This window comes from Octopus sinensis, linkage group LG2 (genome assembly GCF_006345805.1).
Source record: "Octopus sinensis linkage group LG2, ASM634580v1, whole genome shotgun sequence".
In the NCBI taxonomy this organism is placed as follows: domain Eukaryota; kingdom Metazoa; phylum Mollusca; class Cephalopoda; order Octopoda; family Octopodidae; genus Octopus; species Octopus sinensis.
The window spans coordinates 140,774,782-140,802,150 of record NC_042998.1 but is presented as its reverse complement, the minus strand read 5'-3'; the positions used below and the strand labels follow the sequence as shown (position 1 = coordinate 140,802,150).

The window sequence follows — 27,369 nt, the reverse complement described above, 5'->3', positions numbered from 1 at the left end:
TATTATTGTGCTGTAGATTTGCTCCAGTGGATTTACTCAATTACTCAACAACTTCAAAACCTCTAAAAAAGAAAAAAAGAAAATAACAAACAACAGGATTCTGTGAAATGAGAAGAGAGATTAGTAGTAATCAGCTTGCTGTTTTTCCAAATTTATCTCAGGTTCTGAAAGCAAATGGCCCTACTTTGGATCTATGTTCTCTTCAAAAGTCAAAATTCCTTATTTAACAAAATAGTTGTCAAAGCAAAAGTTACTGTTTCAAACATAGTGAAACCTTTGAGCTTTCACTTCAAAAACTTTAATCACTAACCCTATTGCACTCTAATTTGAGCCGATAAAATAAAGCTCTCTCTCTCTCACCAACACAGCTACTTTGTCTTTCTCGCTGACAAACGTACCTCTCTCTCTCCTCACCAACTCTTTCTCTCGACTGTTCTCCCTTTGTCTCGTTTACTCTTCCTCTTTCTCTTAACTACCCCCTTCTCTCTCTCACCCCCTCCTTTTTCTGTCGTTCTGCTTTTGCTCTCCACCACCAGGATTTCAAAAAAGAAAAAGAAAATTCAAAATCTGAAAGACAAACATCTAAAGCTGTTGACTTTCTTTTTATTTATTTATTTATTTATTATTATTGTTATTGTTATTATTATTATTATTATTATTATTCTATGTGAACTTTTGAGGATACCCTCTCCATCTCGGACAGTGAGCTAATATAGAAAAAATCTTGCACTAAATAACTGCTTCAGTTTTTTCTTTTATCCTCCCCTGCTCTACCGCTCTCACTCACTCTCTCCCTCTCTCCCTTTTTCTCTCTTATTCCCTCGTCCCCTCCTTCGCTACTTCCTTCCTATCTTCTGTTTTCTTTTTCTTCTCTTTCTCTCTTTCTATTTACCAGAGCTCACATTTAGAAAACTTCAAAAGGACCGAGTTATTTGAGTAGGATTGTTGCTAATTTCTTCTCCTTTTCATCTTAAATGGCCTACTGCTTTTTATCAATGGCCAAACCTTTTCTGTTTTTTCCTTCCTTTCTTTCTTTCTTTTTCTTTTTTTTTGTTTAATGTCTGTGTTTTATTTTATTTTATTACATTTTTATTTTATTGTCTGCCTCTGTGTGTGTCCGTGTCCGTCCTGCTCTTTTTAGCTCTGTGTCTGTCAGTCTGTCTCTCTTTCTCAAATGATATTTTCATTGCTTGCTTGCTTGTTATATAGCTACTACTGGTTTCTGAGCGAAAGAACATTATCATTCTTGATAATCTTGGCTTGCCTTTCTCTGTGCTCTTCTAACTCTCTCTTTCTTTCTTTCTCTCCTATCAGCTCTGTCTATCGTTATTTGAAACTTGATAATGTTCCTGAGAGGGAGAGAGAGATGTCAGTTTGGTAAGAGGTTCCGTAATCTTTCGCATTGCTATTCCAATGATGGAAAGTCTGCTCAGAAATTGTTTGTAATCTGTTGAAGGTTTATGTTTGTAGTAAAGCTGATATTAAGTTCTTTTAGATAGTGCTACACAACTTAACACATCCGCCTTATTTTAATCTCTCAACGTTCTTTTATAAAGCGATATGTTTACTTTCATCTGCTTCATATTAATTTCCATAATAAACCGAACTATTTTCATTGATCTCTATCTCTCCTTTCTCTCTCACTGTCTCTTACTGTCACTCCTTCCGTCTCTTGCTTCTCTCTCTCTCTCTCAGCTCTGGCCTCTCTCTCTTTCTTTCTCTCTCTGCTCTGGCCTCTCTTTCTCTCTGCTTTGGCCTCTCTGTCTCTCTCTCTCTCTCCCTAGCTCTTGCTTCTCTCTCTCTCTCTGCTCTGCTCTTCTCTCTCTACTCTGCTCTCGCCTCATCCCTCTTTCTACTCTTGCCTCCTCCCTCTCTCTACTCTTGCATTCTCCCATTCTCTCTACCTTTGCTTGCCTTTCTTTCTCTCTTTACTTTTGCCTTCTCTCTCTTTTACTCTTGCCTTTCTTTCTTTCTTTCTCTCTTACTCTTGCCTTCTTTCTTTCTCTCTCTCTTTACTCTTGCCTTTCTCTCTCTCTCTCTTTACTCTTGCCTTTTTCCTCCTCTCTTTGCTCTTGCTTTCTTTCTCTCTCTTTCATTCCATACTATCACTTTGCTTCTAATTAACTCTTTCACCATATATCCTTTTCTAGTTTTGTATTTTATTTCAATCCTTGTGGCGTGCGCACGTACACACACACACACACACACACACTCACACACACGTCACCTTAGTGTGGTATTTCATCATTTTTTAGCAACATTCGAAGAATTCATAGCAAAAGCTGTTTAACCAAATCACTGCAATCTTTCTTCAGACAGTTCAAAAAAAAAAAAATACAGCTCTCCTTTTCTTTCCAATTTTTGCCTCTGTATCTCTCCCCATTTTCTGTGTGTGTGTAAAATACTGTATTATGTATATGTACATAAATGTGTGTATATGTACACTTTACTAGAAATGGTAGCCATATCTTCCCTGAAACTACACTGTTTACAACTTAACCCCTTAAACATTTAATACGGCCATATTTTGATCCAAATATTCTACCTGTTTTATGCTTTTAAAAAAGCCTAACCAGATCCAGCCTCTCGCACCTGCCCTACAATATCATTCAAAAAGTGTACAAACACACCATAGAAACCTCGAAGTTACAACATGATGTATGATTAATTCGATACAATGTGAATAAATAAACAATACATTTGACAAAGAAGTATAAATATTAAACGGTTAATGTCTGCTCAAATAAACAGTTGCAGCCAAATCTTTATCAAACTGTGAAAGTGATCGTCTTGATGCAGAAAAGGTCACATTGTGTGTTGTATACCTCTAAAGATGTGGTGTGGTGAGTGGCTGTAGTACCTTTGATTATGGGTTGTTGATCTGGGTTTATGAACACTGTCATGTGTCTATCTCACTGCAAGACACTTGTTGTCCCTTTATCATACTTTAGCCTCTTCACACCTGGAAAAGTCCACTTCCCTCAATACTCTACCACCCACTCTATCAAGGGCCTTGCAGGTTACTTGGTGGCCTTACTAAAGCCACAAAAATAGCACCCAGTATACTCTGTAAAGTGGTTGGCATTATGAAGGGCATTCAGCTATTCTAAACCTTGCCAAAACACACTGATGACCAACACAGCCTCCAGGTTAGTCGAACTGTCCAACCCATGCCACCATAGAATATGGACATGAAATGATGTCCACTAATTATAGGAATTTTCCATTACTAGAAGGAATTAAACTGCTGAAATTATATTTGCTCTTGCCTTCTTTCTCTCTCCTTACTCTTGCCTACTTTCTCTCTCCTTACTCTTGCCTACTTTCTCTCTCCTTACTCTTGCCTACTTTCTCTCTCCTTACTCTTGCCTTCTCTCTCTCCTTACTCTTGCCTTCTCTCTCCTTACTCTTGCCTTCTCTCTCTCCTTACTCTTGCCTTCTCTCTCTCCTTACTCTTGCCTTCTCTCTCTCTCCTTACTCTTGCCTTCTCTCTCTCTCCTTACTCTTGCCTTCTCTCTCTCTCCTTACTCTTGCCTTCTCTCTCTCTCTCTCCTTACTCTTGCCTTCTCTCTCTCTCTCCTTACTCTTGCCTTCTCTCTCTCCTTACTCTTGCCTTCTCTCTCTCTCTCCTTACTCTTGCCTTCTCTCTCTCCTTACTCTTGTCTTCTCTCTCTCTCTCCTTACTCTTGTCTTCTCTCTCTCTCTCCTTACTCTTGCCATCTTTCTTTCTCTTTACTAAAGTAGAGATTGTGTATCAGAGAAAACTGATGGTGATCTTAGTTGATGTGAAGAACCTGACGTTTCAGATTCTTGTCATTTATCAGAGGGAGTGTATGTGTGTGTGTGTGGTGCATATTCCCTGCATTAAATAATTTCAACCAAAGTTAAAATATACCAGCATTGATATGATAACAAACACTTTTATATCTTCATGAAAAGATTTATGGTGCTCTTCATGTCGTATTTCTTCATTGTCTCAAGTTAATTTTGCTATAAAACTTCTTGTTAAGCATTTTATACATTTAGCATATCACACTCTCTTTCTTCCGTGGCATCTTTGCAGTCACCAACTACATTTCACTTTAATCTATTTGCTAGCTGAGGAAATCTCAACCAAGTCTCTTAGCTTGCTGGAAATAACAGCTAAATCTCTCATTACATTTTAAAAAAGGGGAAGACACATGTTGAATAATGTAATCCTTGGTACGTTTTTCCTGAAAGCAAGATGGTCATAATGAGGAAGCTTTTGATTATTGTTGCGGTGAACTCAACCATGTGGTTGCAAAATGAATTTCTTTCTGTCACAGCCATGCTTTGTTTTAGGAATATTTTCTGCTGTCTTATTTTATATTTTCTTTGGTGTGTATGTGTGTAGTTCTTTGTTTTACATCCCTCAGGCACTTGATTAAAGTAATGAACCTTTGATTGACAACTTGCCTCTTATTTGAGTAGTTGCACAACTTACAAAAGTTTAGAACCATTCCTGTTTAGAAGATCTTGCATTATAATTGCCTAGACTTAGTTCCATTGTGAGCCTTAGGATTCACAGGATTGGGGCTTAACCTGTTTTCCATAGTGTTATAAGTAACTGACATTACAACACTCCCATATGAACAGGACCCTGATCTGTGACGGGGTTAACTTCCCAGGTATTAGTGGAACCAATTTACAGTTGAGTGGACTAGCGCAATATGAAATGAAGTGTTTTGCTTCATGAACACAATGTGCCACCCAGTTCAGGAATCAAAACCGTTATCTTAAACCACCCTAACCACTAGGCCATATGCTCTTTTCTCTTTTACTTGTTTCAGTCATTGCACTGTGACCATGCCAGGGCATTGCCTTGAAGATAGTGCCTATGCTGGAGCACCACAAACAAATCAAGACCAGTACTTATTTTTTAAGACTGGTACTTATTCTCTTGGTCTATTTTTCTAGATCGTTAAGTTACTAGGACATTAACAAACCAACATTGGTTGTCTGGTTGTGCTGGGGCCAAGCAAGGACAGATGCACTCATGCATGTGATTGGCTTCCACACAGTTTCCTTCTACCAAATTCACTCACAAGGCATTGGTCAGCTCTGGCCTATAAGAGAAGACACTTGCCAAAAGTGCTGCGCATTGAGACTGAACTCAAAGCCATGTGGTTGCAAAGCAAGCCTCTTAAACCATGCAGCCAATTCCTGAACCTATATTGTTATTAACGTTTTGAAAAAAATAAATTTAACTTGTTTCATTTAAGGTAATTGGTGATTGAGGTTATTGTAGATTCAACGCAAGAGAACTAAAGTACTCATATATATATATATATGTCTGTATGTGTATGTATGTATATATATATAATATATATATATATATATATATATATATATGCATGAAGCTCGCTGTCCATTATGTTGTTCTCTTTATAAATAGTGTTATTGCAATTTTCAACATTGTCAGTATTCTGCTGAATTCAACAGAGATGCAGAGGAAATTGAATCTCACGATTAAATAATAGTGCAGGATATTTTAACTTTTGTGTATCTGTTTGATCTTTAATAATGGAAATGTTTTCATATAGTAACAGTATTCAATTTGTGAGTCACATCTATATGGTGGGGGGGAAAGGGAGGGTGTTTCTTTTTTATTATTATTTTTATTATTATTATTAATAATGTTATCCATGTTGGTTGGCCATGTAAAACTAGCATATAACTGGGCCAATGGGAGAATTTGTAGCAATAAGACAAGCATTGTTGTAGTTGTTGCTGATGCTGTTTAACTCCAGCTCAGCTCTGATTGAGCAAAGAGCAAACCTACATTCAAAGATACTCCAGCTTTGACTTTTTTTCTTTTTTCTTTTTTTATGGTAGCAAATTGGCAAAGCTGTTTAGAGCATTGAACAGAATGCCTTATGGTATTTGTTGCATCTCTATTTATTCTGAGATCAACTTCGTCTTTCATTCTTTCAGGGTTCAGTAAAATAAGTGCCAGTTGAGCATTGGGCTCAATGTAATCAACTTAGTGTACCCCCATAAAGTTACTGGCCTTATGCCAAAATATGAAACCATCATCATTATTATTATTAAGGTGGTGACCTGGCAGAATCATTAGCACACTGGGTGAAATGCTTAGCAGTCTTTCACCCATCCTTAAATTCTGAGTTCAAATTCTGACAAGATTGACTTTGCCTTTCAGGATCGATGTGATTGACTTAATCCCTCACCCAAAATTTCACGCCTTGTGCCTATAGTAGAAAGAATTATTATTATTATCATCATCATAGCGATGAACTGGCAGAATCATTAGCATGCCGGGCGAAATACTCAGCAGTATTTCGTCTGTTTGCATCTTCTCAGTTCAAATTCCACCAAATTTGACTTTGCCTTTCATCCTTTCAGGGTCGATGAAATTGAAATAAGTACCAGTTGAATGCTGGGGGTCAATGTAATTGACTACCTCCCTCCCTTAAATTTCAGGCCTTGTGCCTATAGCAGAAAGGATTATTATTATTATTTTCCATGTCAGCTGGCCATGTAAAACTAGCATAGTGTAAATGCTCCAAGAGAAAAGTTGGACATAAGAAGCATCAGACGTGGTATGGCCATGTGTTGCGTATGGGTGAAGACAGCTGTGTGAAGAAATGTCACACTGTGACAGTGGAGGGAACCTTTAGAAGAGGTAGACCCAGGAAGACATGGGATGAGGTGGTGAAGCACAACCTTCAAACGTTAGGCCTTACAGAAGCAATGACAAGCGTTAGAGACCGTTGGAGATAAGCTGTGCTTCAGAGGACCTGGCAAGCCAAGTGAGATTGTAGCCGTGGCTGATGCCAGTGTTGCATAACTGGCCCATTTAAAAGTACCCTTCAATCATCAGGCAATATGCTGTGCTTGAGAAGACCTGTTGAGTCAAGTGAAATTACAGTCGTGGCCGATGCCAATGTTGCTTGACTGGCATGTAAAAAGCTCTATTCGAGCGTGGCCAATGCCAGTGCCGCCTGACTGGCCCCCGTGCTGGTGGCACGTAAAAAAGCACCCACTACACTCAGATTGGTTGGCGTTAAGAAGGGCATCCAGCTGTAGGAACCTTGCCAGATCAGATTGGTGCCTGGTGCAGCCTTCTGGCTTGCCCTCAATCAAACCGTCCAACCCATGCCAGCATGGATAGCGGACGTTAGATGATGATAATGATGCTAACTAAATGTTGTCCCTGTTTTAGAATTTGAAACATCTAACAGCAGAATCCTGGCACCATCAGACAAATGTATCTTTAGTGACAAACTAAGAGAAATGTTCCTTTCTCTCTCTTTATCTCTATGAGGGAAAACATTTTTTTTAAAGATATTCAATATTTAAGTATAAGCCCCAAATAAAATATTTTTTGTTTTTTTTTTACTCCCTTTTCCCTTTTTCTTTTTTTATTGTACCCATTTAGTTTCCTCAAATGTAATATCTTCCATCTTTCCAAAAACAAACAAAAAACACTACAAAAAAAATGGAAGGAATTCCTCCCATTTTAATTCATTTTCATTCCTCTCCTCCCCCTATTTTTAGGAAATTAACATGTGTGTTCTGTTGTTTAAGAGCAAGAGAGATGACAGTAAGGGAGGAGGGGAGAAACCAACAAGTGTCATGTTGGCTGTCTGTGTCTTTTGTCCTTATGAATCTTCATCCCACCCCACCACACCCCTTCCATGTTCATCATCATCGTCATTGTCTCATTGTCACAACTGTTTCTGCTACTGTTTTGTTTTTAACTTTTTATTTTATTATTATTTTTTATAAAGAGAAATTATTAATTAACGATTCATATCAAGATCGTTAATCTTCATGAGCCACATTTTCTGAACTGCTGTTCTATTTAATTTAAATCTATTTTTCAATGTGTTTTACTTTATACACACACACACACACACACACACACACACACACACACACACACACACACACACACACATATGTATGCATATCTCAAAATGCATGTGTGTGTGTGAAAGGAGTGTGCGGTTGCGGTGTGTTTTACTGTGCTTTTATTTCATGCAAACACACACTTTGATAACCAACCCAAGCACTCCTAACACACGTATGTTATTATTTGTCAGTTTTGTTTTGAAATTTACTTGCAACTCATTTCTTTCACCCTTCTAAATAATAATAATAATAATAATAATGATAATAATCATTGGTGGTTGGGTTTTCAACCCCTCTCTTTGCCCCCTCTATCCATGAACACACACACACACACACACACATTTTCTCTTTCATTGTTCTCTTGGCTTCCATCTTTCAATATCTCCAATTTTTATAACTTTTATTCATTTATTATTTTTTTTAATGAATATCAAACAACAAACTATCCAAGCTTCCAGCTTTGTGAAAATAAATGTTTTCTCTGTAATGGGATTCGGTAAGACAACTTCAAAGTAAAACCAGGGAATGCTGGGAGTTATTAGATGTTTTACGTGTTTTTTTTTTTTTGTTTGTTTGTTGCTTTTGCAACCTCCCCCACTCCCCCGTTTCTTTTTGTAGAGGTTATGGAAGTGGAGGCGGCAGGATGGGGGGGAGGGAAATTTATTAATTTTATTTAATTTTTGTAAAAAAAAAATTTTTTTTCATTTAATTTTGTTTCTTTAAGGTATATATGCATCAAATGTTTTATTCATAATTCACACAGATGAAAACATGCATGGGTGCACATAACAAAGTTTAGATTGCAAAGGAAAGATCCTACTCTCCCCAACAAACCCCCACACCACCCATCCACCCACACATGCACCTCTATTTAGAAAATGAATCCATACTTGTTGCTACTGCTGCTGCTACTACTACTGCTGCTTCTATTTGATTAGCATTACTCAACTCTTGACTTTACTGCCAATGTCATCTAGATGCTTAACTCCACTTATCTATCAGCCCTGCTCCCTCCCTCACACACCTTTCTATGTTGCTTCCTTCTTTCATTCATTCATATATACATATATATATATATACATTATATATATATATATATATATATTATATATATATATATATATCTATATATATATATATATATATATATATATTATATATATATATATAGTGTGTGTATGCATGTATTAGCAACAGATTGGTTGGTGATGGATGGGATGCGGAAATGGAAGATTTTACTTGTTGACTCACTTGTATCTGTGATGTCTCGTCCTTTTACTCTTGCATACACTACTATGTCTCCTGCTGCAGCATAGGCTAGAGACTAAGATGTCTGTGTGTGTGTGAGGGGGTGTTTGTATAGAAGCCACTTTTACACCATAAAACAAACACATTGCCCAAAAGTTGGCATATCTTAATTGGTAAATTTAATGTCAGTTCATTCTGGTTCTTTCAGATAGCAAAAGCATTTTAAAAAAAAAACTTTAAAAGGGCTACATACATAATCCTTTTAAAGTTTCTATTACACACACACACACAGATCTGTGTGTGTATATGTGTGCATGAAGTAAGGTCAATTTGTCTAGCATTTCCATTCATGTTTTCAAATCCTATAAAGCAACCTTTAAAGGATATGTGCAGCTGCTGTATAAAGTAGATACAAAAGTTATTGCCTCGTAACTCTCCTCAAAGAAATTCTTGCAACATCAAGAAAATAATTGTGAGATCTAGCCTTTTTTTTTTTTTTTAGTGACTGTGCATGGTTTACATATGTGTTCTCCAAGACTGAACAGGGTGAAGTTATAATACTGTCTCCCAAATGTGATACCTGCTTTTTTGTTTATAAATACATGAGTACGTACCTAGGTGACAAAAGTCATCAACTACTTCTAAGCTGCTATCCAGACATCTGAGAATATCTTTCATGTCCCTTCTTGGTGCCTGCTGAGACCCCCTTGGGTCATGACTGACTGTGGGAGTGCACCTAGAAAGTTACCCTCCCAGGTACAAGTCCAGGCAAGGTTGTTTATGAAAGACCAGTAGTTGCCCATGCATACCAGCCTCCCCCCTCTCCGTGCTACCAGTGTAATCCTAGGGAAAGGCAACAGCCGATACAGCTTGGCACCTGTGACGTCGCAGCTCATTTCTACAGCTGAGTGAACTGGAGCAATGTGAAATAAAGTGTCCAACTCAAGAACACAACACGCAGCCCAGTCCGGGATTCGAACTCGTAAGCTCAACGCTCTAACCACTTAGCCATGTGCCTTTATCTTGGTGCTTACAGCATTAAGAAGGCACATGACGGTCTGCTACATATGAAGTTGTCCTTTTCTCTACCTCCCTGTGATCTCGCAACACCTCTTATGCAGCAGTTGTTTACAGTATATGGAAGTCATGGACCTTACTGATTCTAGATTTTTAACTAAGTGCCTGGAATTTTTCTAAATCTATTGCCAGTTCAGCTTTAAGAACATGGTAAACTCAATGCTAAATGCTAAATTCATTATTGCTACTAATTGCTAACTTTTCACGTTGCTGACTGTATCTCCTGTGCATGGTCCTCAAATCGCTCATCTAGCTCTAGTTTTCTTTGCAAGTACCACATTACTGAACCTTCTCCGAGTCAACATATACTAGGTGCAGTAGCTTACTCCCAGCTATGTAATTCTCCTGACATTTCCTCTACTTGAAGAATTCATCGTACCTCTTGCTAATGCAAAGCCAAACTGCATCACATTTGTTTTCCTTGCGGACATGTGTTTATAGTCAAGATCTGAGTCATTTCTCATTTGGATTACCAACACTATTAGACAGGTTGGAGGCCCATAACTCTTCACTCATGCATTCCATTTTGGCATGATTTCTATGGTTGGATCCTTTTTCTTTCAATCTTTTTAAACCTCTGTTAGCTTCTATAGCACTGTCTGGAGGGTTTTACCACCCCTATATTACCGTCCATCTGGATGGAACCTTGTACCAGCCACGAACATAGTTTGTATCATTCAGTTCTTATTCCTTCCTATCATGTGTTCAAATAGTTCTTGACTGTTATTAAAGGAATTTTTCAACTTCCATATCTTCCTTTTCCATATTGTCTCTAAATCCCTCAAAGCTATGTGTATACATGGGTACGTGTGTGTATATATGTTGCATATATTTTTTAAGAACATTACATTAAACATACAAATTTGGAATGAAACACAAATGAAAGAACCTCATTGACGAGGAGGATTTATATTTCATGATGACTGAAATTTTCATGATAATTTAATGTTCACCATCCATGATGGTTTTTGTTTAACCTTTTTGGTACCAAGCCACCTGAGACTGTCTCTGGTTCTTTGATGAAAGACCTTCCTGTTTTAAAACAATCTAAATCAAAGCTTCTATCAGTTCTGTGTTAATTTATGTTTCAAACACCAGCTTAATAATAAGTTGTTTTACTAAATTCTTCATAATTTTCAAAATTAATTGAAGCACATTAGATGCAGCCCTGCCTATGATAGATGCACAATAGAAGCAGGCCTGGTTAAGAACATTAGGGGGTTTGGTTTCACTGTGTGAATGTTGTCTACCAATTTCTCAACATAATAGGTTGACCAATCTCTTGTGCATGTATGTTTGTGTGCGTGTGCACATGCCTGTGTGTGTATGCTTTATATATATATATGTGTGTGTGTGTGTATAAAAATAACAAATGATGGAGAGGTGTCAATTCGTTACAGCTGTTTCCAACAAATTTTTTGATTGATTAATAGATACATTTTATCATTCAGTACCGATGTTTGTACTTGTCTATAGTTGCTGTGCATGTATTTTAATTTTTGACCAACCCAGTGCCTTATTCACTTGAATCTTAATATGCTGTGTATGGGAATATATTTGTGTATACTTGTATCTATATATTTTTGTGTGCTTGCGTGAATGAGTTGTTTTTTTCTCATCTCCATGTGTGCCCATTAACTGTAAACAAGGCCTTACTGTTTATAGAGGCAATGTCCTTTACTTGCAGTCAACCATAAAAGCATGTCCGGCTTTCTTGACATGTTTCAGCTTGTTGCACAGTCTTTTAATTTTACAAAAGGTTTATTCACATAGTGTTGTTTGTTTCCCATTTACTGCATAATCATATCAGAGCTATTCAGTGTTCAATAGACAACCAGATTAATTACCTTGCAAGGAAACAGGTGAGGGTTGGCAATAGGAAGAGCATCTGGTTATAAGAAAATCTGGACCCAGGCAAGCTTGGAAAAGTGGACATTAACACAATGTTGATAAATGTATGTCAACAGAAATATTCAACATTTAACATTTTCCATGCTGGCATGGATGGCTTGACTGGAACTGGCAAGGCCAGGAACTGCATGAGGTTCCATCATCTGTTTTGGCTGGGTACCCTTCCTAATACCATCCACTCCACCGTGTACTGGGTGCTTTTTATGTGGCACTTTGGTTTTAAGATGTCACTGCTGTTATGGTGGGTGGGTCTTTTCAAGTACAGTAATGCACCATATATCTCAGTCCTCTGTCATCTACTTTGTAAGGTCTAGCATTATGAGATCGTCCTCTAAGTAGTTCGCCCTATATCCAGTTGTCCATCCAATATGTAACTACCAAATATTAAGAATAAAGGAATACAGCTTTCAAAGTGTAGGGTTTATGTATAATTATATCTTCATACACATGCATGTGTTTTCTGTATGTGAATATATACCTATTCTTTTTCTGTGTGGCTGGTCCCTTTTTAATCAATGACCTTCAAATAGCAGCATCCCTTGAAAAGAAGGAAGCATTGAAAGACATGGTTTTTAGTGCCCAGTACCAAGAGAAAAGGACAAGCTGATCATGGTTGAATGCTTTTGATTATAAGTGTGCTCAATCAGGGATGGCCTGGTGCAAAATAGCAACTACAAAACCAATGAAATGCAAAATTTACAGTGTGTATGTATATATATATATATATATATATATATATATATATATATATATATATTCATCTACCATTGATTATTGAAAGAAAGAGTACTTGATACCATATAGTAAAGATGATATCTTTATTTTACTTCCTGAGTTTTGCCTGTGGAAACATAAGGTCTTCGAGCAAGTTATGATTGACCATTAACTCTCATAACTTGTCTGAAGGCCCTGTGTTCTCACAAGCAAAACTCAAAGTAACTAGGGACTAACTTGACCAAAAGAAGAAGAAAATGTGCGTGCGTGCTTAATTCTGATACACTCTTTTTCTCCTTATCTATCCTTTCTGTAGAAGAGTATAATAGGCTCGAACAAGACTTCTTCCATTTTTCCTGAACATAAATTTAATGCATTGTTTTCTGTTATTTTGCTTTTTTATTATTGGACTGCACATACATACACACACACACACACACACACACCATTGTTGTCTGCCTTCCCACTTTCTAGACACTAAAAATATTAGTGGATGAATTTTCAAATCTAATTTTCATTTCGTTTTTATATCTCACTTCATCTCTTCATTTTATCTCTACTTGGTAATTTTGATTGCGTACAAGTTTTTTTTATTTTTCATAATTCAATTTTTTTCTTATTTTAAATATAACTTTTGTTTTCGTTTTCAGTTTATTCTTTCTTTCCCTTTTTTTTTCAAAAACAATTCTTACATAAAACTGCTCATGAAAAGCCCTCTCTCTCCTATAATGTGTATATGGACAGTCATCAGCTATCATAGTTGTCGATCTCTCTTTCCCCCTCCCTTCCTATAGTAATTCTATTTTCTACTGGCCTTGTACGTAAATGATAATATATAACAAGATGAAACATTTTTATGCACTCTGTAACCCACAAAAGAAACGCACTGCCTGTCCGCTTGATTTGCTCCTTCACAAGCATCACAGAAACAACTGAAAGCTTTGATGTTGGAACCAATTTAATGTTCAAAATTTGTATATAGCATCCACATGTACATACTGCTTGTTTTACAGACCAGGGTATGTTTGCGTATGCACACCTGCTTTTCGTGTGTGTGTTGTATGTGCCTATGTTTTTGCATGCATGTCTATTTCGTTTTCCTTTATTTTATTTATTTTTTTAATTAATAGACCAACATTAGTGGAGAATAAATAAATAATTTTGATCTATAGGCTAGACTCTCTTAATATGTTTACTCTGTTGTTATTTGCTTCAAATAATTCTCATAATGTAAATATGTTCAGTGAAGAACATATTTGTAGGTGTAGGGAATGAGGAAACAAATAACTGGTGTTTAGTTAGCAATGTGTTGTTGAATTGGTTGAGTAGGCAGCCACTGAAGTGTAGGACTACTAACCAAGATGTATGTATGTATGTATGTATGTATGTGTGTGTGTGCGGATGGTTGTGTGGTTCCCAACCATGTTGGGTTCAGTCCTGCTGGATGGCACCTTGAACAAGTGTGACTTCTATGAAACCTTGGGTTGCCTACAATGCCTTTGAGTAGATTTGGCAGATGGAAACTGAAAGAAGACTATAGATATATATGTGTATATATATATATATATATATATAGGGTTTGTGTGTATGGGTGTGTGGGTATGCATATGTTTGTGTAGCAAGTATACTGATGTCTAGAAAAAACATCAGTATACAAGCTAGGTTGTTCTTGCCAGTCTTCTGTGAAAAATATGTCTAGCTATGGGAGAAAATTGCATTGCTTGGAAACAGGAAGGTCATCCAGCCACAGAAAATCTTCCTCATCAAATTCTGTCTGACTCGTGCAAGCATGGAAAAGTGGATATAAAATGATGTTTGATGCTGGTGATAATGATTGTAAAGAAATTTCTCTCATAGTTATTATCTATGGCCTTACTCTTGGTTTTATATATTACAATTATAATCAGTTTGTTGTCTTTAGGAAGTGCTGCTATGCTATGGTTGTGCTTTTGTCAGAAGAGCTTGTTGGTTAGTGAGGCCATAAATGATTATGAAGGCTTTTAGTTAAGTCTTGCTTATGTTTAGAGAGTGTGTGGTGATGTTTTCCTGATATGAGCAGGGTTTGAGTTTTCTCTCTCTCTCTCTGTTAAGAGAAAAGGTTGGCATGGCTTCCACTGAGAGATGCTGTCAAGATCTCTGTTTATGTCTTGGCAGTTTATGTTTCTCTTACAATCTTAGCCATTTCAATTCTTATAATGTTAGTAAATGCAATCTTTATGTCCATTTTCCCATGCTTGCATAGGTTGGATAAATATGTTATTTGAGGCAGTGTTTTGTTGCCAGTTGCCCTTCCTGATTTTTCAAGTAAGAAAAATATAAGGTGCCCAAATAATTTGCCACCACAATCTGTATGAATTCACTGTTATTGTTTCATGAAATGCTAATTATCTTGATTGCTGCCCTGATTTATTTTCTTTGTTACTATCATTGTTTCTTTTTCTTTTGCAGCCAACTGGATACATAAATGAAGGCACAGCTATGTCAGAAGGATGAACAAAAGGAGTTTACAAACAGTGAGTGAGGCCCATGAGAAGTTTCATGAAAACTTACCACGTCCACCAGTTCCTGGCAAGGAGAATGAAAATTACAGGCAATCATCTTGTACCGGTTGCAAGACGTCAAGTCCTTGTTGTGTTGCACCATGTACCTCCGCCTCCTGCAAAGATAATGTCTGCATCTCAACGTCTGGTAGCCAGGCGAACAGAGCAGCTGCTGGTACAGCATCTGGACCACAGTCGTTGGCATTGTTCTATGGAACACCACACCATGTACAGCAGCGACTGAATGAAGCTGCACATTGCAGCTCAGGTATTTCTACAGCAGACTGCCCAGACACTAAAGAAATGGATGCACCGGAGGGTAGTGCAGTCAACACTCCCCCCTATGCAGAAACAGATGCTACGACGCCCCCTTATTTGAAGTGGGCAGAAAACTTTGATAATCTTTTAGATGACAGTGATGGGGTGAATCTTTTACAGACATTTTTAACGCAAGAAACCGGTGCTGCAACTATGTTGGAGTTCTGGTTTGCGTGTCAAGGTTTAAAGCATCCTGCCCGTTCCGCGGGAGAAATCCCTCACCTCATCAAAGTAATACACAAGAAGTTTCTTCGAGGGGATTCTATACCATTCATTAGCTCGGAAACGCGAAAAGAATTAACAGAACGGTTAAAAAAACCTTTGATGCTAGATCAGTCAGTTTTCGACGGTGTGCAAGAAGAGGTTTTGAATTATCTTCGGAACAATACATACCCTTTATTTTTGAAATCTGACCTGTACGTTCAGTATGTACAGCAAGGTGGAAAGAGTCCAAAGGGTAGTAGCAATTCGTCCAGTGGTTCTAACAGTGTGCGCCCTGTATCGGTGCCACTTCCTACTCTACCTGAAGATCAGGAACTTAATACTAGTACAGTTTTGCAATCCCATTCTGTGATTCCCGGACCATTAATGAAACCGCCCAGTAATAATTTTAGGTATTCTCGACTGGAGTCTACGTCATGGAGAACAGAGACAATAACAGGGTAAGTCATTTATTTTTATAATTATTATTATTATTATTATTATTGTATGTACATATGTTTTAAAGTGGCCAGCTGGCAGAATCATTTCCATGCAGGACAAAATGCTTAGCAGCATCTCGCCTGTCTTTACATTCTGAGTTCAAATTCTGCTGAGGTTGACTTTGTGTTTCATCGTTACATGGTTGATAAAATGAGTACCAGTTGATGTAATCAACCAGACCCCTCCTACAAAATTTCAGACCTTGTGCCTGTAATGGAAAAGATTATTTGTTGTTGTTATTGTTGCTGTTTTGCCTTTGCTTCATTTTATGAGCTGCAGCCAAGTCTCAACAAGAGACATCAAGGGACAGTAAGTTTTTTGCATGTAAAGATGCAGACAGGTGAGGTGCCATGCAATTGAAAAACCTGATGTGAGTGTCTTTAAAAATAAAAAAAATATATCTGTATGAAATTTATAAAACTCAATGAATAAAATTGCATGTACATGGAGATCATTATTATTATAATTATAAAGATGGCAAACTGACAGGATCATTAAGCACACCAGACAAACTGCTGCTAAACATTTGGTCTATCTTTACATTCTGAGTTCAAATTCTGCTATGGTCAACTTCGCCTTTCATCTTTTCAGGGTCAATGAAGTAAGTACTAGTTGAGCACTGGGGCTGATGTAATTGACTTACCCCCTGCTCTCTTTGAAACTGCTGGCCTTGTGCTAAAATTTGAAACCTTTATTATTACTGTTGTTGCTTTTTTTTTTTATTCAACTCTTCAGTTCTTTCATTCAACAAATCATCTGCCCCTTCTTGGGTTTAACTTCAGTTTTTCATTCAGCTTTTATATATGAAATATGTTATATTACTTTTAATGTTTTAGCATTCAGATTACTTTGTCTAATGTAATGTCTCTTTTTTATTCACATTGTTTTGAATTAATCCGTTATTATCTTGTAGCTTTGAGACTTTGATGATGTGACTATTGTAGTGTAGGTGAGTGGGGCCAGATCTAGCCGATTTGAACAGAAAATAGAATATTTGGGCTGGGTATGACCTGCTTGAATACTAAAGGGTTAAATAAATGTATGTACATTAATTAAAGGCACACTAGTGAGGATTAAAATAAAGTTAAAGTGTGTACATTTATATTTAATACTTTGGGGTGCACTCACATATAAAAGGACTTTCGCTGTGGAAACTGTGACGGGAGGTGGGGTATGTAACCACGCCATACCACTATGGGCTATGAATAACTATTGAACTGTAGGATATGTGTCTCTGCATCATCAGCTACAAACACTGTATCTGTTGTCCATAGGCCACAAAGAACTGCCTTTCATATATGTAAGCAGGAAAATAAATCATTTGCTGATGTGTAGAAAGTTTTGTCAAGCTGGAATTAATTACAGGTACACCAAGTTTTAACATTCTAGCTCACTTTTGCTGTTTACAGCAGTGCTTGGAAGCAATGTGTGTAGTGTGTGATTGTTGCACTGACCATGACAGACAAAGTTGTCATGGTGATATCTGCTCAGAAGCCTACACAAAGTTGCAGAAAGTGTATGGAGAGGAGTGTATAAGCCACACACAAATGTATGAGTGGTGCAGGTGTTTCCAAGATAGCTAATCAAATGTCGATATTAACAAACGTTCTAGGAGAACTGCAACCAGCAGAACTGAGAAAAACATTGCAGACATGCATGCAACTGTGAGGGGAAATCATCGAATCACCATCCATGAGTTATCGGCAGATGTGCAGATTAGTTACTGTTCAGTTCAGTCCATTATCACTGAAGATTTAGGTGTGAGACGCATCTGCTAAGTTTGTGTTTAAACTGCTTTCAGCTAACTAAAAAGACGCTCGGGTTTCAATTGCACAAGATCTCTTTGATTGTGTTGAGAACAATGAAAACTCTTTGAAAACTTTGCATAAACCTCTGCGCAGGTATCACCAAGCTATTGGCAAAATATAGTGGTTGTCTTTGCATACAGGCATGTCCCCTGCATCCCTCTTTAGCTGAGCATCCCTAATCTTGCGAGCACACGAATGCTGATGCCACATAAAAAGTACCCATTGTGGTGCTGCCTAAAAGCACCCAGTACACTCTGTAAAGTGGTTGGTGTTAGGAAGGGCATCCAACCATAGAAACCTTGCCAAAACAGACATGGAGCCCAGGGTGGCTCTTCAGCTTGCCAGCTCTTGTTGAACCGTTCAATCCATGCCAGCATGGTAAACAGATGTTAAATGATGATGATGTGTGCGGAAACACACCGCACTGGACTACTTCAGTAAATGTGTGTGTGTGTGTGTTTTGTTTCTTTTGTTATTTAAATACAGCAACGGAAGTTCTTCATGAGCTGCGAATAACATATTCGACACCCGTAGCTGATGAAGTGTAATGACACAGAAACGCATGTTCTACAGTCCAATAACCTCATTCATAGCCAAGTACAGTATGTTTTCACGTGCATTATCTATAAGGAGATTGCCCTTCCCTAGACAGTTTCCATAGTGATTCTTTGGGGGTACGCAGACATGTTAAATATCTGTTCACAGTTTTAATATATGTATACCTGTATTTTTTTTTTCTCTTGTTCTATATTCCTATTCATCTTAGGCATGAATTTCTCATTGCACTGAAATATGATGCATTTTCCTTTCAGTGAGGTTAGCAAATGAATTAGCTGAATGATTAAATACAAGCCTGTTAACTAAAAGATTAACAGATTATATTCCTGTTGTGAACACTTCTTTATATTCCTTGCTGTTAAGGTGCATGGCTAGGTGGTTAGACTATTTGGCTCAAGATCATAAGGTCATGGGTCTTGATAGCTGGCAGCATGTTGTGTCCTTTATGAAGACACTTTTTCTTGCTGCTCCAGTCCACCCAGCTGGCAAACATGAGTAGTACCTGTATTTCAAAGCACAACCCTTGTCACATTGTATCATACTGAATCTCCCTGAGAACTAAGAGTACTCATGTCTGTGGAGTGCTCAGCCACTTGCGCATTAATTTCACAAGTGTTCCATTGGTTAGATCGCCTGGAACCTTTGTCATCATAACTAATAAAGTGCCTGATTTTTTCTTTGTTATTCCTTGCGAAGACTCCTCTCAATAACTCAATTTTATCTTCTTGTGAAAAAGTGTTGGGCTTAAATCTGGCCAAGAAACCATTCCACTTTTTCTTCAAAGTGAAGTGGTATCCTTATAACTCCAGGTTATTCACTCAACCTCATTTGGCCAAATTGCAAAATAGCTACTGTTTTTTGGGGTTTTTTATCTTATTTTCAGTTGTTTCAGGCATTAGACTGTAGCCATGCTGGGACACCACCCTGAATTTTTAGTTGAACAAATCAACCCTAGGACGGGGACACACACACACACATATATATATATATATTGGCCTAGTACTTATTCAGTTGGTTTCTTTTGCCAATCCACTAAGTTATGGGGACTTAAACATACCAAGACCAGTTGTCAAGCAGTGGTGGTGGACAAACTACACACACAGAGTTATATACAATGGGCTTCTTTCAGTTTTCATCTACCAAATCCTCTCATAAGGCTTTGATTGACTCAAGGGCTATAGCAAAAGACATTTGCAGTGGAACTGAATCCAGAACCTCCACCTACATATTTTTATTAATATTTAGCAGAAGCAACAGTGACTCAAGGGCCAAGAGCTTCTTACATTAACACTTATAAAACTTAGGTTTTGAGTTCTATTTTTCTTCTTTACATTGCCAAACCTGTACATTCTTTTGATAGATATTCATACTGAAGTGAGCACACCTACTTCTGTCCATGTCTACTTCTAATAACATGTATTTCTATTCTAGTTTGTATATCTTACTTGTCCTTCACAGAAAGATTTCATTTCTTTTTTTTTTTTTTTTTTCCTTACATGAAATTTCTATTTTTCTAACATTAATAAGGCTAAAATTGATGTATTTGAACACTGGGTGACCCAAAAATCAACCACTCAAGTTTCATCATAGAGCTTTAGCAGTCTCAAAAATCATCAACTTGAGTTCAAAGAGTTTATATATTTATCATTTCAGCTGTACAGGAACTACTTCGAATGCCATTCACACACCTACTGTGTGGTGCAGCTCCTGCTTGTACAAACATTCTAAATTTCAGCTGATCAGCAAAAATTTCACTCACCAATACATTTACAATTCACCAGCTTGGATAATTACTCACTCTAGCTCTTCCTCTGCTGCTACAAGGCCCTCTGCTTGTCCAAACATACCACCAGTTCCTAAACCACCTACTTTACCCTCTTGTTCTTAATCATACCACTCTGCTCCCTTACTGAACTATATCACTTGACCATTCGACCAATCAAACTATCAGATGTTGTGACACATCGCTGGTCACAACGTGCTTTGTATCATTTTAGCCATTGAATGATGCCACCCTGCTGGCTAGACAAGCAGGCCAACACCTTTTTGATTGAAACGGACTGGAGCAATGTGAAAATGAAGTGTTTTGCTCAAGAACATATGCTGTTTGGTCTGGGAATTGAACCCAATTGTGAGTTCAACAGCCTAGCCACTAGGCTACATGCCTTCACACTGAACTATATAGCATTTCCAATCCTTGCTTCCCTGAACTGAAATCTAGAGGAAATACTGCCATACTTGCATTTTTCCTACTGAAATTCAAGCACTATGTATGTCGGTGTTGTCATCACCAACTCTAGAAATTACTGTCACAAGCCATAGAACTCATAGGGTCAGTTACCCAGTTTCCGTAAAAGCACATGGCTCAATGGTTAAAGCATCAGGCTCACAATCACGAGATAGTGAGTTTGATTCCCAGACCAGGCTGTGTTGTGTTCTTGAGCAAGTCATTTCATTTCACGTTGTTCCAATTCACTCAGCTGTAGAAATGAGTTATGTGACTGGTGCCAAGCTGTATCAGCCTTTGCCTTTCCCTTTGATAACATCAGTGGCATGGAGAGGGAAAGCTGGTATGCATGAGCAACTGCTGGTCTTTCATAAACAATCTTGCCTGGATTTGTACCTCAGAGGGGAACTTTGTAGGTGCAATCCCGTGGTCATTCATGACCAAAGCAGGTCTTTACTCTTTTATCCAGTTTCTATTATGTATGTCATCGCATGACTCAAAATTTAAGGTAGATTTTCTGCAGCCAGGTGCCTTCGCTGTAGCCAAACATTTGCCTGTTTCCAAGTAAAGTAATATTTACCCATGATCAGACATGTTTTCACAGAATGACAGAAATGAACGCCACTAGTTGCGGCTACAAGAATTACATGATGCCAAGCTGACAAGACAACACACATGTACACACACACATCCATTAACATATATACATACATACATACACAGGGTGTGGTGAATAAATTGTCTAAATTAAGCAAAAATGAAAATAACACTGACTTGTAATTTTAACAGATATATTTACCAAAATTACATAAAAATATCTTAAAGTACTAAAGAGTAGATTTATTCAATAACATTACCGTTGGCTTCAACCACGTCCTGTAACTCTGAGTTCAGTCCTACTGCATGGTACCTTGGGCGTCTTCTACTATAGCCCAGCTGGACCAAAACCTGAGTGGATTTGATAGACAGAAACTGAAAGAATCTCCTGCAATTCTTCTGGGTGGTCTCCTTGTTTTAAGATGGTGAATGCTGCCATAATCTTTGCCTTCAATTCATTTTTGGTGTTACAAGGAGTTTTGTTGGTCTTTTGCTCAACTGCACCCTGCACATAATAATCAGAGGGGTTGCAGTCTGAGGAGTTAGGTGGCCAGATACTAAGGGTGATGTGGTCCCAGAAATTGTGTGACAGCCATGACAAGGTTCTCCTGTTTGTGTGGCATGGTGCAGAGCCCTGTTGCCAGACATAGGGTCTTCCAGCAGCCACTCTCTTGACCTAGAGCAGCACTACCTCCTCCAGGTACTTGATGTAGGCCTCTGCGTTGAGTCTGAGGCTATATGGAAAGATGAATGGAGGCATAATGTTGCTATCACGAGTGATCGCTCCAAATACCATGATGTTGACTGGATGTTTCATTTTTATCACCAAATGTATATTACTCCACCTTTGGTATTTGAGTACTATTTTTTCCACCTTGTTTTGCTCACCTGTGTGTGTGTGTGTGTGTGTGTGTGTGTGTATGTATATATATATAATTGGAGGTGCAATGGCCCAGTGGTTAGGGCAGCGAACTTGCGGTTGTAGGATTGCGGTTTTGATTCCCAGACTGGGCGTTGTGAGTGTTTATTGAGAGAAAACGCCTAAAGCTCCACAGGGCTCCGGCAGCGGGTGGTGGCGATCCCTGCTGTACTCTTTCACTGTTGGGCTGCTTGCTTTGCCAGCAAGGTGGCATCAGTTGAAGGCTAAAACAATGCAAAGCACATTGTGTCAAGCAATGTGTAGCAACATCTGATAGCCTAGTCGGTCACGTGATATATATATTACAGCTTTCTTTTAGTTTCTGTCTACCAAATCCACTCAGGTTTTGGTCCACCTGGGCTATAGTAGAAGACGCTCAAGGTACCATGTAGTGGGACTGAACTCAGAACCATGTGGTTGGGAAGCAAACTTTGCCACACACCCATGTGTATGACTACATATTAAATTGACAATAAAATATTGAGATACAAGGAAAATTAAAGCTACAAATATGCATCCAGTTAGCATTGGATGCACAGCTTGTGTCACATGTCTCATACTAAACTACATCAAACTCTTGTTATTGTCACTGGACTGAACGCTCAGTTAGGAAATGAATTCAGTTTACTAAGCAAGTGTTATAGACATGCTTTGAAAGTTTGCCAGCAATCTTGAAAGGTTATAAGGTCAGACAAGTCAGTCAGTACTAAGTCAACCTCATTCACACATACCGTCGGATGAAAAGAACATGTATTTGTGCTGTAACTAAATAGAAAGTGCTAGACACAATGAGATAAAAGGTGTGCTCGATATTTTTAATTATTTAAATTTATTCATAAGTTATATGTATATAAAATGCTCATTTCCTTTCATGTTATTGTATATATATATATATATATATATTGTCGAATTAGACCAAACTATTATAAGGCATGATTGGTTAGTATTCTCTTTTACATGTCTGAAAGCCTGTTATAGACTTACAAGTTTATGTAAACTTTAGCATTTATTGTTAAGCAGCTAATGTTTCTATCCCTTTCACTACCATGTTTCTGTGGAAGTATTCGTTTGTATTTACTGCTTTTGCATTTAGTTTCCATCTACCAAATTAACTCCTCAAAGCTATAAGCATAAGATACTTAACCAAAATGCCATGCAGTAGAACTGAACCCCAAACCATAGTTAGGAGGCAAGCTTTTTAATCACACAGCCCTGTGTGCACCTGTTTTGGAGATCTAATTTGCAAAATTTTGAAGGGTTTTGTATTGCACAACCCAATGTAAGTGTGGTTGTTAGGATTACAGTGTGACTTTTTTTTTTTTTTTGTCTTTGGTCAGTAAGTGTAATTTTTCTATTTGCTTCTAGAAATCAAAGGAAATGACTACTATTTCCTTCAAACTCTGTGACCTGGACATCAATGTTTTGAATCTGATATTTTCAATACATTTCAAACAGATTCAGTGTTGAGTTGTTGAAGTTGGAATATTTATTTCTTTATTGCCCACAGAGGGGTAAACATAGTGGGGACAAACAAGGACAGACAAAGGGATTAAGTCAATTACATTAACCCCAGTGTGTAACTGGTACTTATTTAATCGACCCCGAAAGGATGAAAGGCAAAATCAACCTTGGCGGAATTTGAACTCAGAACATAATGGTAGATGAAATACCACTAAGTATTTCACCCGGGGTGCTAATGTTTCTGCCAGCAGGAATACTGTTATAGCAAATATTCTGCTCCATACCAGATTTGCTTGTCAGTTGCTTGACCGTAACAACTTGAGCTTGTCCCTTTGTGGCTGACAATATGTGTATCTCTGCTCATGAGCAGGAGTAGTGGGGGAACATCGTAGCCATATGTTGAGAGGGATTTGGGGTGGGGGTGGAGTGAATTGATGCAATAAAAGCAAAGATTAAAAGAAATATCAGCCATTTTTCATACTTAAAAATAATAAAGTAAAAAGTAAAATTATCTTGAGTTATTCCAACTTATAAGGGCCGGGTTTCCATAGCATATAAATCCTCCACTGGACCGGACTCTGGTCAGTCACATGATTACTCATTTTTGCCAGCTGAGTGGACTGGGGCAATGTGAAATAGTGTTTTGCTCAAGAACATGACGTCGCCCAGTCCATGAATTGAAACCACAATTTTACAATCACGAGTCCAACACCCTGGCCACTAAGCCATTCTAGGAGTAAGCAAATAGAAAATAGCAGTTGCTACCTAAGGACAAGAATCGTGTTACCATGTTATGATAGTCAGAGAAAACAACAAAGGTGTTTTTTATTTTATCATCACACCTTTATCACAGATACATAGTTTTGTTTAGTCCTAAGTCAACATAGATCAAATAGGTGGCTATGATCTAAAACCAGTTCAAATATGACCATCCTGTCATATTGTATATATTGGGACTACATTGATATTTGTCCATCTTTTGTAAGATAGTACTGCATGATTTGAAGGAAATTTGGTTGCTATTTTTAGCAGATTAAGTGACTGCATAGAGACTCTCTCCTAGTGGGAGCACGTCTTAGTAACATCTGCAACAACATTTACTCATAATAAAACATGTGCTGTAATGCATGCACTGGCAACCCCTAACTTATTCATTGCAAGGCCCTTTCTGGTCTCAGGTTACCAAACCATTTATATTTAAAAAGCTTGCTTTTTTTTTTTTTTTTTTTTTTTTTTTTTTCATCATTAAAATTGCAACCCAGATCTCATTTATTACTTCTTTGCTATTGTAAGAAATTTTTTTGATTATTTTGAAAATAAACTGAAACGCACACAAGTGCATGCATGACTGTGTGGTTTTGAGTTCACAAAGTAACCACATGACTTCAGGTTTAGTCTGTGTGTGCAGAACCTTGAACTGGTGTCCTCTAGTCTTTCTATTAAGTCAAACAATTTACAAAGTAATTTGCATCACTTTGTAACATCTACCAATTAAAAAAGAAATATATATATATATATCCAAATATATATATATATATATATGTACCAATGTATGTGAATGCTTACATTCTACATGCTGTTGATAGCCAAGTGGTGATATTTGTTGACATTATACTGTCAACAATTTGTCTGATGACTCTGCACTTTCAAAGATAAAGGATTAGCAATAAGAAAGGCATCTGACTGTAGAAAAATATGCCTAAATGATATACATATGTCTGATCCATGTTACCAGGGGGAAAAAAAAGCAGATGTAAAATTAACAAATTATTCTAAGGTTGACATGAAAGAGTTAAGGATAGATTTTAAATGTTTTTCTGGAAATTTTTTTTCACCAAGTTCCTCTAAACTACCAGACAATCTGCTAGAGAAGGGTAAAATTCTAAGTGCCTGTGTGTGTATCTATTTGTGTGTGTATGTGTGTAAGTATATATATATATATATATATATATATATATATATATATATATAAATATATGTAGCATTGCTTTGTGCTAATGAATGTTAATAATCTATTTTTTATCTTTTCCCAAATCTCCCCCCTCCCCATTATTTTTGTATTAAATTCTCATTATCAAGATTGGATTCTTAGTTTTTTCTTTCTTTCCTTTTGTGTGGGTGGGAGTAGAGGGTGGGTGGTTAAAAAAAAATTAGTTTGCTTTATCTGTAACTCGGAAGTTCATTAATGCATTTCGTCCTAAATTCCTTTTCTTTCTAATACCATCAGCTCAGATCTGTATAACTTAGCTTTATCATTTCACCTTACCTTAGCCCTTCTCCTTTAAGTGTTTGGGCACTTCTTTCTCAAACATTTGCTTCTACAGGTGTTGAACATCCCTATATATATATATATATACACATATATATATGTGTGTGTGTGTGTGTGTATATATATATGTATATATGTACATATATATGGTCTACTACCCAGCATTTAGATTTTTTTTTTTCATCTACTCAATCATTATTATTATTCTAGTTTTATTGTTGTTGTTGCTGCTGTGACTGTTATTGCTGGTTCTATTCTTTTGTCGCTCTTTTCTCTTTCATGTTACAATAAGCTTTCTAGATCAAATATTTCCAGGTTGGAATGCTAGCAGCATTGACCTACTTTTATTTATATATATATATTACTGTTTCTCTCTCTCCAATACTCCTCTTCTGCTAAACTTCAAGAACCATCTTTAAATTTCTTTTGTTTATTTATTTATTCTTTTAATCATTTCACTACGTTTACTCTAGTTTATCTCTTCTTTCTCTCAAATCCTAGTTACAATTTCTTCTTTCTAATTTTAGATTGTAGTTACACACACACACACCTTTTGTACATAAAATAATTTGAAAATTCAAGGTAAAAGCTAGTTTGGTTTTATGGGTTTTTAAACAATTTTTCAGGTTTTTAACATTTGCATGTAGATTATTGTTGGCATTAGCATGGTTGTGTGGTAAGAAGATTGCTTCCAAACCACATGATTTCAGGTTCAGTACCTCTGTATGGTACCTTGGGTAAGTGAATTTCATTGATGAGAACTGTAAGAAGCCTGTATTATTATGATTATAATGATGAGGGTTTTAAATCTGGATATTCTCCTGAACACTAACATTTTAAATCAATTATTTTCCAAATAGATTGATTCCCTATACGATGTGGTTAAACTTAGTGTCGAACTCTGGTCCAGCAATTTTGTATTGACCTCTTTTGTTATAATTTTTCTCTTGAAATACACTGCTTTTGTTTCAAATAATTTTGAAAATAATGAAGAATTTAGTAAACTGACCTTACCATTGTTGAGCTTGTGTTTGGGACATAACATAAGATTTTGATGGAAGATTTTAATTTAGATCCTCTCTAAGTGTTTTGTTACCATATTTCCGTTGAAATATGCTCCCTTT

At 37.2% G+C, this 27,369-nt stretch overlaps 1 protein-coding gene across 2 annotated transcripts in view; it reads left to right on the top strand.

Moving 5' to 3' along the window:
* LOC115231219 (axin-1) overlaps positions 1-27,369 on the top strand; it is a 201,137-nt gene that overhangs the window by 108,425 nt on the left and 65,343 nt on the right. For both annotated transcript variants that reach the window (XM_029801295.2, XM_029801290.2), the window contains exon 2: positions 15,295-16,366. In XM_029801295.2, the coding sequence (XP_029657155.1) occupies positions 15,336-16,366 (1,031 nt within the window). In that variant the 5' untranslated portion in view covers positions 15,295-15,335. The remainder of the gene's footprint in view (positions 1-15,294; positions 16,367-27,369) is intronic.